Raw genomic sequence first — 14869 nt, 5'->3', positions numbered from 1 at the left:
TATAAAGCTTGGCCTCCAGCGCTATGGTGAGACCTAGGAATTATATATTTAAAGTGCCTGGCACGTTGTAGATATTCAATACTGGTAGAGTGTATTATTAGCTATTTTTACAATTGGGCTGTGTTTCACATTTCAATTTGCAAGTTCAGTTGCAAGGATGGAAAGTGTCTTTTTTTTTTTTTGCATGAAAAACTTCTAAGCCTATTTAACCGTCTCTGTGAGAGACCTTTTATACTCAGGCTTTAGGCTGAATTCTGGGACCAGGAAGCAGCCACTTTAAATAATGGGGGCAAGAAGTGGAAAAGAACGAAAACTTTCCCTATCCTTTATCTCAGCCTCAACAGTTTGTTAGTTTTGAAAAAATGATTATAAACGTCGCACACTTTTTTAGAAACTTGGCAAATTCTAGTACTCTGTATAAGAAAAAAGAATCTGTGATTCTATCATTCAATATCGTTCCAGTACTTTTGTAGTTATTTTTAACAAAATGGGAACCGTACCACACATACTGTTTTTCACTTTTCAGGATATCACTATCATTCCTGGAATTATGATTTTTAATGACTATATTATATTCCATGTTATTATTATTATTAATGGTAGAGAACATTTCATTTACGATAGTGACAAAGAGGGTGAAATACTTGGAATAAATTTGACAAGAAATGTGCAAAACCATACAAGAAAAATGTTAAAACCCTCCTGAAAGGCACTGAATAAGTCTTGGACAAATGTAAAAAGATATCCCATTCTTGGATGGGATAACAACATTATAAAGATATCATTTCTCCCTAAGTTAAACTACAAATTTAATACAATCTCTATAGAAACATCACAGTCTATTTCATGGCATTAGATGCATTATACTAAAATTCGTACAGAAAAACAAAGATTCAGGATTATATTCCATGTTACTGAATATACTGCATCTGATTTATCTAACCTACCGTTATTGGAAATATTAGTAGTTGTGAATTTTTGCTATTATAAATGATGTCATGAACTCTCTTCACCATAAACCTTTTTTGCAGCTCTGTTACTATTTTAGGATTAATTCTTCAGAATAAAATTTGTAGAGATGAGGTATGATATTTTTAGGGTTTTATTTTTATTTTTATTTTTTTATTTTTTTTTATTTTTAGGGTTTTTGATACTTGTTGGTATATTGCCTTCTAGAAAGAATTACCAATTTTGAAATTGCCTGTTTCCCTCTCTATCCACTAACAGAGACTATAATTGGTTTTTTTTCTTTACCAGTCTGGGAGATGACAAATATTATTTAACATCACATTAAAGTTCAGAAGTTTTATGTTTGTCATCATCCAATAATCTTTCCAGAACCCAAGTCCCACATTTTCAGCCTCAGCTTTTCAATCATATGAGTGCTTAGCACCCCTAAGTGGTCCTCAATACTGTATTTTTCCACCCCGAGAGGTTTTTTCCCCAAGAAGGTGTTCCTGGCCTCAAAGGTAACGCTTTCCTGTTCCTTTCATTGAGAACTTCTGTTTTTTCAGAGCTCCTTCTCTTAGGTTTTTGAAGGAAAGCAACCTGATGGAATTGATTTTCCCTAATTTGTGAATAATTAATAGCACTTAAACCTGTACCTTTTAAAGAGCGTTCTTAAAAAATAAACCTGGAAGAAGCTCCAGGGGTGTTATTTTGGATCCGTTAACAGAATGAAGGGAAAAAGAGAGCCCAGGTAGAAGCAGATTTTTAGAGAGGGATCTGCCAGTTCGCTTGCCTTGGAATCTATGCCCAGGTCAGCTCCTCTGAGCCAGTCTTATTTTTCTTAGCTTCTTTCCTTCCTCTTCTGAAACCTCTCACGGATTAGTTCCCAACCCGGGCTGCGCAACTGAAGCTCTGGGGGTCTTTGAAACTTCCAAGGCCTGTGGCCACCCCCAGAAGTCTGCCTTAATTAAGCTGGTGTAGGGCCCAGGGACCTGTCTTTTCCAAATCTGCCCAGGTAATCCCTTTGTGTGGTCAGCAGCAAGAGCTACTGTTCGAATAATTCTAAGAGCTAAGATTTTACACAGGCTCTCCCTGCAGGGACTAGGGACCATGTAGGAAAAGATCAAAAGAGATCGAATTAAAAGGAAAAGCAGACCAGAAAGAAAAAACGAAAAGAAAAAGAAAACAAACAACTGACCAAGCAAACCCTTATTAAGTGATGCTTTTAAAGACAGAAACGTGGATAGTGGCCTGGGGAGGGGAGGGGACCGCAAGTCAGAACATATACGCTTGAGCCCCAGCCCTGGTCCCCTCATACTGAGTAGACCTCTTCCTTGGACCAATGTCCTCTGTACAGTGACTCAGTGATGTGTCTCTAATTAGATGGTACACTCCCCCGGGCTCCGTCTGTACTTTCTTCCCTACTGTATCCCTGATTCCTAGCTGGGCCCTTAGGGGCTATTTTCACCCTATGTGTTGAAGTAGTTACTGACTTCCTTCCAGCCCAGTCTAGAGTTTACCTGCAAATGCAGTCTCATCTGTTATGCAGAGGTATTTAAATCAGTACGCAAATGACAGTAAAAGGAGTAAAGACCTCAGCTGGCCATGCCCACCAAATGCCCCTGACAGAAGTCAGATGTTCAGTACCAGGAAACACCTGACAGACCCTCTGCCTCATTAGCAGAATCCCTGTTGCTGGGACCCAGACCCTGGCCTTTGGGGGAAAGTAGGGCCTCCAGGCTGAGTAGCTTCCGGATTCTCCTCTCCACCCCAAGCAGATGTTCAGGGCTGCAGCAAACACTGGCTGAGAGGGAGCTGGTGGGAAATGCAGGAAGACCTACATCTGGGCCATTCTGAACAGATGGAGTATGGCTGCCCCGGTGCAACGCAGCTGGGCCCCCAGCCTGGTGCTGTGCTTTCCCGGGGGCAGCTTCTCCTGCCATCAGATGGCTCAGGGGCACGAGCTCTTCAGTAGCTGTTCTAAGAAGCCCTGCAGACCTCTGGTCTGATTGTCAGTGCTTTCTTCCCAGCTGGTTTCTCAGGGACTGCGCCCCTGTAGGCGCTACCAAGGCTGAGCTCCTTTAGCTCCAGAAATAGCCCTTCATCCATCCCTTCCTCTCCATTTTCGCTGCTAATACTTTGGCTAAGACCCTGGTCATTCTGTCTCCTGGTCATTCTGTGCAAGTGAGAGGCCCCACCGGTTCTGTTTCCAGCCTCGACTCCTCCCAGCCCCGACTTTTGGCCACCAGAGTCTCTCAATGTGCATCTCCAGGCGGGTCATCACCACGCTAATGGTCCCCTCTTGGACTCCCAGTGATTTCATCACTTCTAGACCAGTGATGGCATTCCTGGCTACACATCAGAATCATCAAGGGGGCTTTTTAAAAATGCAGATGTCTGGGACTCCATCACCAGAGATTCTGAGAGAATTGGCTTGGGTAAAGTGCCCTCCAGAATCCTTTGTCCGAGGACATTGTTGAAATGCCTTCCTTAGCCTGGCACGCGAGGCCCCTGACCGGACTCTCTTCCCGCCTGCTTTCCTGTTACCCTGTCCTGCTTCTCATTCCAGACCTTTGCTTCTCTGTACAGGCTCTCTGTCCCCCGGAAGTCTTCAGAAGTGGGAAACTCTTGCTCAGTTTTCAAAAACCGCCTCTTCTATGAAGTATTTTCAGGATCCTTACGTGGAGTTAGGTCTTCCTTCTCTATCCCCATGTTACTGGTTCACCCCGAATTGCAAGCAGGGCTGTTGTCCGCCTGCTTCTCTAAGCCACAAGCCTGAAGTGCTCAAAGGACAGTATTTTAAGCCTCTTTGCCTAAGTCTCTTCCATCTAACTGTGGATTACCCCAGGATAGAGACCCGATGATATGACTATCCTTTCTCCCAAATGCAGGGGAGCATTTTGTGGTTGCTCTTCTGTCCTTTTGCTTTAGCGAGCATGATTTCTACTTGCGATGTGATATGAACTGTCCTACAGGCCCTACTGTATTAACGGGTATAATTCTCACAAGAGCCTGTGAGTGCAGTCATTCTCCCCATTTTGCAGGGGAGGAAACTGAGGCAATGAGAAAAGAAGGGTAACTCGGCCCATAGCAGGGCACCTGTCTATTGAGTGAAGACATGGGGGGGCTCTGTGATCTGGTTACAAACAAATCTTTGTGACTGCACTGGGTAATATGACCATGTCTCCTTCAGCAAGCACTTTGCACAGACAGAGCCTTAAAAGATGATAAACTTTTTGTAGGAAAGGGTGGAAACACTGGTGCGTAATTCCCAGCACGCTTCCCTCAACAAGGTAGGTCGGCAGTGCAGTGCAAGTCAAAGGCATCTGGGGCAAAAGAACGAGAGAGAAATTGCCTTTTAATAAACACCCACTGTGCCCACAACCTGGGAACTTTCCTGCCTGATCTCAATGGATCCCTTACCAATGATACAGAGTAAGAATTACGGTATTTACAGAAGATAAAACCAGAGCTCCGTGAAGATAGACGACTCAGTGTCAGATAATTAGTTCAGGATAAAGGTTGGAACTAAACTAGTCTGTTACCTCCTTTCAGCAGGAGATTCCTCTGCCTGGTGTGTCATTGGAATCTAGCTTTCCTCATCTACTTTTGCCTCTAAAACAGTTTATTTTCTTTACTAAAAAAGAAATATAAGTCACGTGTAGAAAAATGCGAGAAGACTAAAATTGCCTGTAACCCCACCACTCAGAGATTAAAAATCACCGGGAACGTTTTGAATTTTTCTTTTTTTTCACTTTTTACTCTGCATTTTATATCAATAAGTCAATAAATGTTTTCTATACCTTTGTGGTATACAAACACATTTGTGTTTTGCCCTTTTGTTTTCAAACCAAACATGTCAGAAGTGGTTCAGCCCCTTTTAAAAAAGGAAAATAATAGAATGAAGTGGTAAAAAGAAAAAGAAAGATGCCTGGGAAGCAGCTGAGGGTTTGTTTTACGCCAGATGAAGAGAGGGGCCGCTCTGAGAATGTACAGGGACCGCCGCAGGCAAGGAAACGAGCCCTGCTCTCTCCACACCTGCCCAAATCCGTCATCCCTACACTTGGCCTTCCTGTTTGTTTTGCAGGCAGCGACTTGAATGATGGCTTGTGGCATTCAGTGACCATCAACGCCAGAAGGAACCGTATCTCTCTCACTCTGGATAACGATGCAGCATCCCCGGCTCAGGACACCACCCGGATGCAGATTTATTCTGGAGATCGCTATTACTTTGGAGGTAAATTCCCCAGCTTTTGAGGTTGAAAATAAAGGAGGGAGGATGCAGTGGACAATTATTTCACTATGACAGTTCTTTTCTGTGTCAAATTGACCCTTCTCCCAACACACACGCACGCGCACCTTACCCTCAAGCCCAAAGAAATGAGAAGCAGACTTTCCCACAGCTGTACAAATATAAATTATCTAGGTCGGTGCTGAGGAAAAAAAAAAAAAAATCTAGCTGTAAGAGCTGATGTTACATAACACATCCCAAGGAGACTTTTGTAGCCATGCCAGACTCTGTGATCATATTCCAAAAGAGAAACTCAGCTGAAAACTTGGAGAAAGTGTACCGATAGTCAGCAGTACCTGCAAGAGAAAAAAAAAAAAATCCAGGTAGGAAGGTACAACCAGCATCCTCAGCTTTCTCAGTCATTTCTCTGCTGATTTGCTTTCTTAATCCCCTATTCATCTGTTCCCCACATCCCTGGAGGCCATGCCCATGGAGGGGGGCAGCTAAAAATGAGGAAGACCTAGAAGCCCATGAACTTGTAGCTTCACAAAGAGCAGCCAGTATAGACCCTGCCCCCTCGAATGCTAGGAAACTTTGCAAAGATGAAAACACAAGGGCAAACTGGTAAGGAAGAAAAATACATAATTAGGCATTTGCTTCATTTTTATAGATGTATGTATATTTTTATTTAGTTTTTTACAGGTTTTTCTTCATTAAAAATATTCATGTCTAATTACTTAGCCAGTTGTTGGTATTATAGAAACAATCTCTAAAGAGTAATTAATTCCAGTAGCTGTGTGACCTCGAGTAACATACTCATGGTCCTTGAACTTCCTTATCCAGGACGTTGGGAAACAAAGCAGAATTTCTGGGAGAATTCAGTGAGATCAAGGTTAAATGTACAACATCGTGCTTTCTACATTAGAACGGACAGACTGGCTTCAGCTTTTGTAGATATGGGTCTCAGCTGGGCCTGGTCTAAAGAGAAGTATCCTGTAAAATTATAAAGTGCAGTCTCTAAAAGAGAATTTGCAAATCACTTCTCTCATACCAATGACATGAGGTTAAGCTTTGAAATAGAAAAGGGACTTTGCACAGATGCCGTGTGCACATCCGGGTGTCCTGGGAGGGAAGCAGTGTGGAGTGATTCCTTTGTGGTTTGATTTCAGGGCCAGAGCCTCTGTCCTTCACTCCAAATCTCCACATGTGCCTAGATAACAAATTCCTTTAAAAAGGGAACACTTTGATTCTCTGTAAATATTTTATGTCATTTAATTCATGCAGAATCCTTATGAGGTAGGTAATATTAGCCCCATTTTACAGATAATAAGACCTGTGTTTGCAGAGATGAAATAATTTGTATGAGTCGTAGGATTCAACCCCACATCTGTGTTCTCCATGAGCCACTAGTGACAGCAAAGGAATGTAAAGACTGCAGAAGAAAGGTCTGGTGGCCCCCAAAGATACGTTTCACAGACTGTATAATTTTGCATCATATGCAGTGTTTCATAGACAGCAGAGAAAAGCAACCTTGTATTTCTTTCTGGGGAAAATGACGTTGAATTAATTATGTTAGTTAAGCATCCGAAATGCCTCAAAGGCAAAATGGCTCCCCTCCCCCAGCTGAAGTGTTTTTAGACGTGGGTCTTAACGGGGCTTCAGGCTGAGGAGGGAAGATTTATCTGGGATCTGAACAGTGTTTAAGGAAATGCCCCACACGTAGACTGTAAACTTAAGGAAAGTGAAAAATGAGTTTGAGGGATAATAGTCAACTTACATAAATTCTCTCTATGGCTTCAATTAGAAGTTGTAGCATCTCTCTTCATTTTATAGTGTGTCTGTGAGCCGTTAACCAACTGCTGGGCTTCAGCCCAGCAGTGACTGTCTATTAGAGATGGTTGAAATAATTCCCAATTATTGATGGGTTATTGCCATGTTTTCAAGCATGCATCCCCATGTGCTCTGAACCTATTAAAACCATCGGGATGGAGTTTATAAAGAACGCAAGCACGCATGCACGTACATGGCTCTATACCTGTCTTAATGCATAGTTATTCCCTGGTTGCAAGCTATGCTCAATCAGTGTAGTGCCTGTTTTTTTTTTTTTTTTTTTTTTAAAGAACACCCTTTAAAAATGTATGGCATTAACCTTTCAGGTATGTGATTACAGCCCTATAACTATGTGCATTTAAACCCTTCATTCCTTTAGCATCTGGATTTGCTTTGCATATCACTTCAAAATTCCAGCTACTTTCCTGTGTGTACCTTTCTCAGGAACCAAGCCTGATAATGCTGACAATTAACCAGGCAATTACTCTGCTACCATTGTTACCCAAAGCGTAATTTTCTTTGAATGTGTAATTCGGAATTGAAGTGTGCATTTAAAAGTGTGTTTCAAGACAGAAATTCCCAAGTAGTTATGATATGTTGCTTTCTTGGGCTGAGTGAAGTATACCCCACAAAAGAAGGGCAAATAGCTTACGAACAGGGTGAAAAAAAATAAGAATGAGATACATATTTTCATTCCCTGGGTTTATTTCTTTAGGTTTAATAACTATATTTATTTTATATCATGGTTTTAATAATTCCACTATCTGAAGTCTCTGTGGGTTTGATTCTCCTAATAAAGTTGCTGCTGACTTCTAATCTCCTAATGAAGTTTAAAAAAAAAAAAAAGAACGAGATAAATGCGATAGGATCGGTATCCCCTTTAACACATTTTGTTTTCCATTCTATACAGTGATTGAGTATGCCCCATTTTGTACCAGTTTTGTCCCCTCTCTGAGAATGCTAGGATTTACAACAAAAATGTGTGCACTGCTGTGAATGAAAATACACTGAAATAATTAGACCTTAAGGTCTTCCATCAATAGGTCGCCAAAGCAATAACTGATCATTTCAGTATTCTTCTTCATTTTTTTTTTCTCTGTCCCACAGGGTGCCCCGACAATCTCACCGACTCCCAGTGCTTAAATCCCATTAAGGCTTTCCAAGGCTGCATGAGGCTCATCTTTATTGATAACCAGCCCAAGGACCTCATTTCAGTTCAGCAAGGTTCCCTGGGGAATTTTAGTGATTTACACATTGATCTGTGTAGCATCAAAGACAGGTAATTATGGTCTCTTCTCCTCTGTTCTCCCACCCACCTTCCCATTTTCCCTCTTCTAAATATGAGCTTCTTTCACCAAAATTCGAATCCCCTGACATCAGCCACATTAGACATAATTGAGTCGCCTAATGGAAGATATTTCTGAAAGGATTTCTGGCCCAGAGAAAAATGGTTTAAATGAGTTGAGTCTCTCCATGTCGACTTGCAGTAAATGGGATATGCAAATTAAATCAAAATACAAATTCGTGAAAGGATTAAAATTTTATGCGTAAACAACATTTGATTACTTTGAAGTTAAGAGTGAAGCAAAAAGGAGGGAGGAATTGCTTGTCTCCTAAACCATTTCATTCTTCACTGCAGTGAGTGTCCTTTCTAAAACTGACAGATGAAAATCAAACCCTCTGGGATTCCTATAACAGGGTCCAGTTGTACAGTGACTCCCTGGTGGCCTGATTTTTGCTGTCACCACCCCTAACCCTCTGTTTCTTTGGCCCAGAGGAGACCGGACCCTGGACAGAGAATCAGCACCTTTATTCCCCAACCTACACATCTAGCAAAAGCACCCTCTCCCTCTTCATTTCTCCTGGGCTCTGGCTCCTCTTCTATTTGAAGTTTCTAGATTCAAAGACGCGCTGGAGAAAATAAAAGAGGAGAAGGTTCTGAATTTTCAGCAAGGTTAATCATGTGATCCATGTTTCTTCTCTAGCACTTAACCTCCGTCTTTCTTCCAATTCTACTCACCCCAGTCAAAATACCATTGACCGAATAGGTGAATACATGTTATGTGCTTGCCTGTGTGTGGGTGATACAGAGTCCCTGCTTGTGTTTTATCAGGGAATTAATTATACATTACTATAAAATGCTATCAATGGCCAGGAAGTGTACCCTTATTTGTGGGACATATGACAGTGGCAGCTGAGGTCAGGAAGGTTTTCAGGAAATGGTGTTGAGCTGAGTTTTAAAGGACGGACAGGCTTGGCTGAGGAGTGGGGGTGATGGTATTGTAGGCATATTGGCAGGATATGGCATGTGAAATGCCATAGAAATCGGGGGAGGGTCATGGCTTGCAAGTATTTTGTCCACTCAAGACGCTTAGTTTTCATTTAAATATCTCTAATATTGGGACGCATTTTACATCTGATTGTTTATAATAGTTGAATTGGCAATATTTATTTTTCTTCGGAGCATATAGAATAATGGCATGTCTTACAACGAACGGTGTCTTAGATTCCACAAAATATAGCTCAGTGGGGATGGTAAGTCTTGGTAGTAGAGCACATGATGTGAATACGACCAATTAGGAAGAACTTGGCGTGCCTAAGGCATTTAGCCTCATGCTCTAGGAAGACTCAGGGAAGGTAGTCAGATTTGCTTCGTAAAAAGAGTACTCAGGAAGTGGGAGAAGGATGGATTGGAAAAGAACCAGCGCAGAGGTGGTGAGGTGACAGCCCCAGCGCAGGGGAGCAAGGATGAGAAGTAGCAGGCGCCTGCACTGAGCATGACACAGAAAGCAGCTCTGCAGACCACAGTCTCCTCTCATGCCTGGAATGACTGATATAATTGGGTGGAACTTGATGTGCGTGTTTCTCTGTTAATACCACTCCGCATGGGATCGTCAACAAATCACACAGACTTGCAGGCTCTCCTGCTTCATTTTTTTCTATTTGGCCAGCTGGAAAAGTGGGTGATAAAATGTATGCTTCATTAGACTGTGCTGGTTTAGAGACCTCAGAGTAAAAGACACTGTGTGGAATGGTTGCTACCCTCCCTATAGCCTTTATTAATGATGAGGAGGGAGCATCTGACTTCATCAGCCAGACCGCCTTTTGCAAAGTGTAGATCAGTAGAGGGAACATTTGTCAATAGGGATCTCTTATGATAAGCTAATTTCTAATCAAGGGAGCCCTCATTATTTTCGATTACGTGGACGCCATTGCCGTCTATGCCGCATCATTACTTTTGGGTAATTGTAGTCTGTATAATCGTATTACATACAACTGTGTTTTGGTTAATTGTATAATAAGGGATTGTGTTTAGTTTAGTGGGTAAATGGGACATTTTTCTTGATTTGCCAGACAGTGTCTCTAACAGAAGGGAAACTGGGAAAAGGCTTTGCTTAACTAATTATTTCTTGAACTCCTATTTAATATTTGGTGGAGAGCGGGAGCTGGGGTTAGAAAAGCAGGTGGTTTCTGAGTTTTGCATTTTATTTTTAATGTGTTAATCAACACGAACCTGATTTAAGGGCAAGTGTGAAGTTTTGCCTTCAAGGCGCTTGCCACTTGGTGGGGGGCATGGTTTGGCGGGAGACAAGGGGGTAGAGAACAGTCTGGCTGTGGTTTGTTCTCGGTTTTTGGGGTTTTTTTTAGAAAAATTTAGTAAGGTTTAATGAAAGTCAATGAATATTTTAAAACATTAAACACTTTAGTTTTATTTAAATCATTTTGATTAAAAATTTTGGTTTTCATTAACTATGATTCCTATTTTATATTTTATTTGTAATAGCAAGCTTTGAATGCTTAGAAGGAAATAATTTTGTGAAAGCATACAAAAAGAATTTTGATTTTTAAATTTCTTACCTTTATTATGCGTTTTTGATGAAAATATATTCAAATGTCATACTGTGAGTACAGTTGCGTTTTACTTTATTTAAAAAAAATTTTATTTTATATTGGAGTATAGTTGATTTTCCATGTTGTGTTAGTTTTAGGTGTACAGCAAAGTGATTCATTTATACATATACATGTATCTATTCTTTTTCAGAATCTTTTCCCATTTAGGTTATTACAGAATATTGAGTAGAGTTCCCTGTACTATACAGTAGGTCCTTGTTGCTTATCTATTTTATATATAGTAGTGTGTGTTTCTTAATCCCAAACTCCTAATTTATCCCTCCCGCCTACCTTCCCCCTTTGGTAACCATAAATTTGTTTTCTCTGTCTGTGAGTCTGTTTCTGTTTGGTAAATAAGTTCATTTGTATCCTTATTTTAGATTTCACGTATAAGCGATATCATATGATATTTGTCTTCCTCTGTCTGACTTACTTCACCATCCCTGTTGCTGCAAATGGCATTATTTCATTCTTTTTTATGGCTGAGGTCTTGAGTAAAAACTGGGAGAGTTCCTTCTCAGGGACTGAAGGATTTAAACCAACAATTTGCGTCTCAGTAATGGGCACTGTTCTGAAGCTTCTGGCCTCAGGGAAGAAAGGAGGAACTGGGCTGGCCTACTTCTCTGGCAGAAGGGAAAGCACTGACTTTAGGAGGCTCCACTGGAGGACTGCCCCGTGCCTGACAGTCCAAGGTCAGGTTGGGAGAACCTCGTAGGAGTCACCGTTGGGACCCGACAGACCCCAAGCCCCTTCAGTGGTCTTTAAACCTCTAGAATATGATGTGCACCCACCATCCCTCCTCTGCAGACTGAATCTCCAGTCTCATGTTCTCCTCATCCCAAAACACGGTTCTTCATGAGCTATACTTATCTCTTGCACCCCGTGGGCTTAAAGTAGGCCAGGCTTGATATTCTCAACCATCCTCGAGCAGAGTATGCTTAGAGCAGAATCACGCCCTGGTTTATTTGACCTCATAAACAGGCATTGGGTGAATGAACGAGGCAGTCTTATTGTATATTCTTGAGTAAAATAAGACGTGTTAAGAGTTGTAGAAGATACGAGAGTATGAGAGCATTTATATCCCCATTTTTTCAAGGGGGTAAACTAAGACCTGGAGATAATGTTCACTTTTCCATGGTCACAGGACTGAAGTTGCAATCCAGAGTTAGACACTGCCAGTGTTCTCTCCCTTGTAGTATCTACTCAAAAGGATCTGACCTGGAATTGGCAGTCATTGTGTGTCTGTGGATCTAAATATGTAACCTCACCTTCCGCCCAACCGTATAAAAATTGTTCAGGGATAGGCCATCTATTAAATTCCTTGTCAACCTTAGGTGCCTGATGAGATTCCATTTAAAAGAGAGGCATTCAAAATGGTATGTGATATCAGGCAAGGTCTTTTTTTTCTTTTTTGAATATATAGTCTTTTTTTTATATATTATATATGTTTCAAGGGTACAATATAGTGATTCACAATTTTAAAGGTTATAATACATATATAGTTATTATGAAATATTTGCTATATTCCCCATGTTTTACATTGTATCCTTGTAGCTTATATTTTTTAAAGTTTAATTTATATTGGAGTACAGTTGATTAACAATGTTGTGTTAGTTTCAGGTGTACAGCAAAGTGAATCAGTTACACATATACATATATCTATCCTTTTTCAAACTCTTTTCTCATTTAGCTTATTACAGAATATTAGGGAACTCTACTTAGGCAAAGTCTGAGTGATATAAGGATGCCCCACTCTTGGTGGGCCAGGTCAAGAAGTGCTTTTGTTGAAAGATCCAAGCAGTTAATTCCAGGAGCCATATCCAGTCCTTCAGGGTTCAAAGCCCAGGGCAGAAGAAACAAATCACCAAATGCTGTCTAAGACTTCATTCCGATAGGAGACAAGATCCAAGGTGTGAAGCCAAACCGGGAGGAGCAAACAGGGTCGCTGATGAGTCAGTGAGGGGAAGTGGGCGTCACACCTGGAGAAAGTCATCAATCCCAGTGCAGGTGGCAGAGGATTTGAGAGGTGTTGGAGCATGTTTAATTCCCAGTATGCTTCTTGTCAGCTTGAAATAGGACACATAGGATTTAACCTTTTTGTCTGTTTCCTCTTTTGCAAAACCAGGATAATAAAACCTACCTTTGCATTGAGAGTTAAATGAGAGAGTGTAAGAAGTCAGGCGCTCAGTTGTATGTCCAGTAAAGAGTAGATACTCAGTGAGTTCGCCATGTGAATTCCTATAGCCAAAGGTTTGCTGAATCTCCAGTTTCCATGGGGAAAGGAGAAGCTCAGGTCTCGCTCTGATGTTTCGCCAGCCCCCACTGTAGCCAAGAATCCCCAGTAGTTTCTGGTGTGGCGGTCTATCTAGACCTCATATGTGCCCTCGGATCAGTTGCTCAGTGACTTCCCTTGAGTTTCAGTTCCCTTTGAGCTGACCCTCTGAGGCACCAACCACCACCTATTAGGGAGATGCACATCAATTTCGGTGCCAAGGTTGTGGTCTCTGGATTCTCCTAAAGCATTGGTTCTCTGGGCCTGGAGAGGGTAAGGAAAGCACGTGATGTGCCCAGGGCACACAATTTAAGGTGGTCCTCATTTCCACGTTCATACCTGTGTACACCCTGAATTTACATGAACCTGGGAACGAATGCTTCCTTAAATTTTGCAGGCAAATTCCAGCCTGTTTGCATCAGAATCGCCAGAAGGGCCTGTTACAATCCAAATTGCTGGGCCCCGCCCCTAGAATTTCTGATTTTTACTGTGGTGGGCCAGAGGATTTGCTTTTCTAACAAATTCCAGGGTGCTGCTGGGACAGACTTTGAGAACCACTGCCCTACAGCTTCTAATCCTGTAGGCAGTGGGATTGCATGGATTCTGTATAATAGGAGACCAGGTGTTGGGGGGAGAGGAATGGGTCCTGCTGCTACTGGGCCCCCAAGCAGCTGCCCTCCTGATCAGAATCTCACGGGGTCTCTAGAGAGTTCCAGCAGCTCTGTCTCAGTGTCCCTCTCCAAAGGCTGTTGAAATCAGTCCAAGGGACACTGCTGGGGGCAACTGAATTCCATCTCCCTCCCTGGCCTTTGTCACTCAGCCCCTCCCCTGCTTCCCACTACGAACAGCATAAATGAAAACAGTCGGACCCTCAGAGGTGTCTGAGTGAAGGGCTATTTGGGGTGGAAGGGACGGTGGGTCTCAGAATCACTGCTGCTGCCAACAAATGTTACTTGTTTTTTTTTTTGTTATTTTGAAGACAGTTATTTGACTTGTTGGTCCCTCTGAAAGTCAGAGCTTGGTTTTACCTTCTAGACTAAGCTCACACCTTGTGGGGGGGGGTGGTATCATTATAATAAGAGTGACTCCACCCACCAAAAAATATTTCTGCAAACCTTCCTAAAGATGGATAGAGACTGCGCCTGGTCTTCTGGTGCGTGGCAAAGGTTTCCCTGGTCACAGTACCGTTTCCTGTGTTCCTTCCTCATAGAGTGAAGATACTGGGGAAGGTCCCTGGAGATCACACAGCTCTGGTTTTTCGTAGAAGGAAATAGCAGTTTTGTGGAGGGTGGCAAAGACAGGTACCAAAGCGGGGGCTCTGCTCCGGGGGTCTTTGCTGTTGCTTTCTGTAGAGACAGCGTCGCTCTTCACACTTTCTAAAATCAGGTCCTTTTTGGTTATCCATTTTAAATATAGCCACGTGTACATGTCAATACTGAACTCCCAGTCTATCCCTTCCCCCCCACCCTCCCCACCAGGTAAGGGTAAATTCATCCTCTAAGTTTGTGAGTCTGTTTCTGTTTCATAGATAAGTTCATTTGTATCAACTCTGCCCAATATTATATAACAACCTAAATGGGAAAAGAATCTGAAAAAGAATAGATACATGTATATGTGCAACTGAATCACTTTGCTGTACACCTGAAACTAACACAACATTGTTAATCAGCTATACTCCAATATAAAATAAAAAGTTA

General features: G+C 41.9%; 1 protein-coding gene across 2 annotated transcripts in view; it reads left to right on the top strand.

The window, feature by feature from the left end:
* The window catches only part of CNTNAP5 (contactin associated protein family member 5), an 881311-nt gene that overhangs the window by 504553 nt on the left and 361889 nt on the right, over positions 1-14869 (top strand). For both annotated transcript variants that reach the window (XR_009009129.1, XM_007169254.3), the window contains exons 9-10: positions 5036-5185; positions 8117-8288. Coding sequence is in view for 1 of the 2 variants with exons in the window: in XM_007169254.3 (XP_007169316.3) it covers positions 5036-5185; positions 8117-8288 (322 nt within the window). In the remaining variant the exon portion in view is untranslated. The remainder of the gene's footprint in view (positions 1-5035; positions 5186-8116; positions 8289-14869) is intronic.

Source organism: Balaenoptera acutorostrata, chromosome 8 (genome assembly GCF_949987535.1).
Source record: "Balaenoptera acutorostrata chromosome 8, mBalAcu1.1, whole genome shotgun sequence".
In the NCBI taxonomy this organism is placed as follows: Eukaryota; Metazoa; Chordata; class Mammalia; order Artiodactyla; family Balaenopteridae; genus Balaenoptera; species Balaenoptera acutorostrata.
This window is presented reverse-complemented; position numbering and strand designations above follow the sequence as displayed.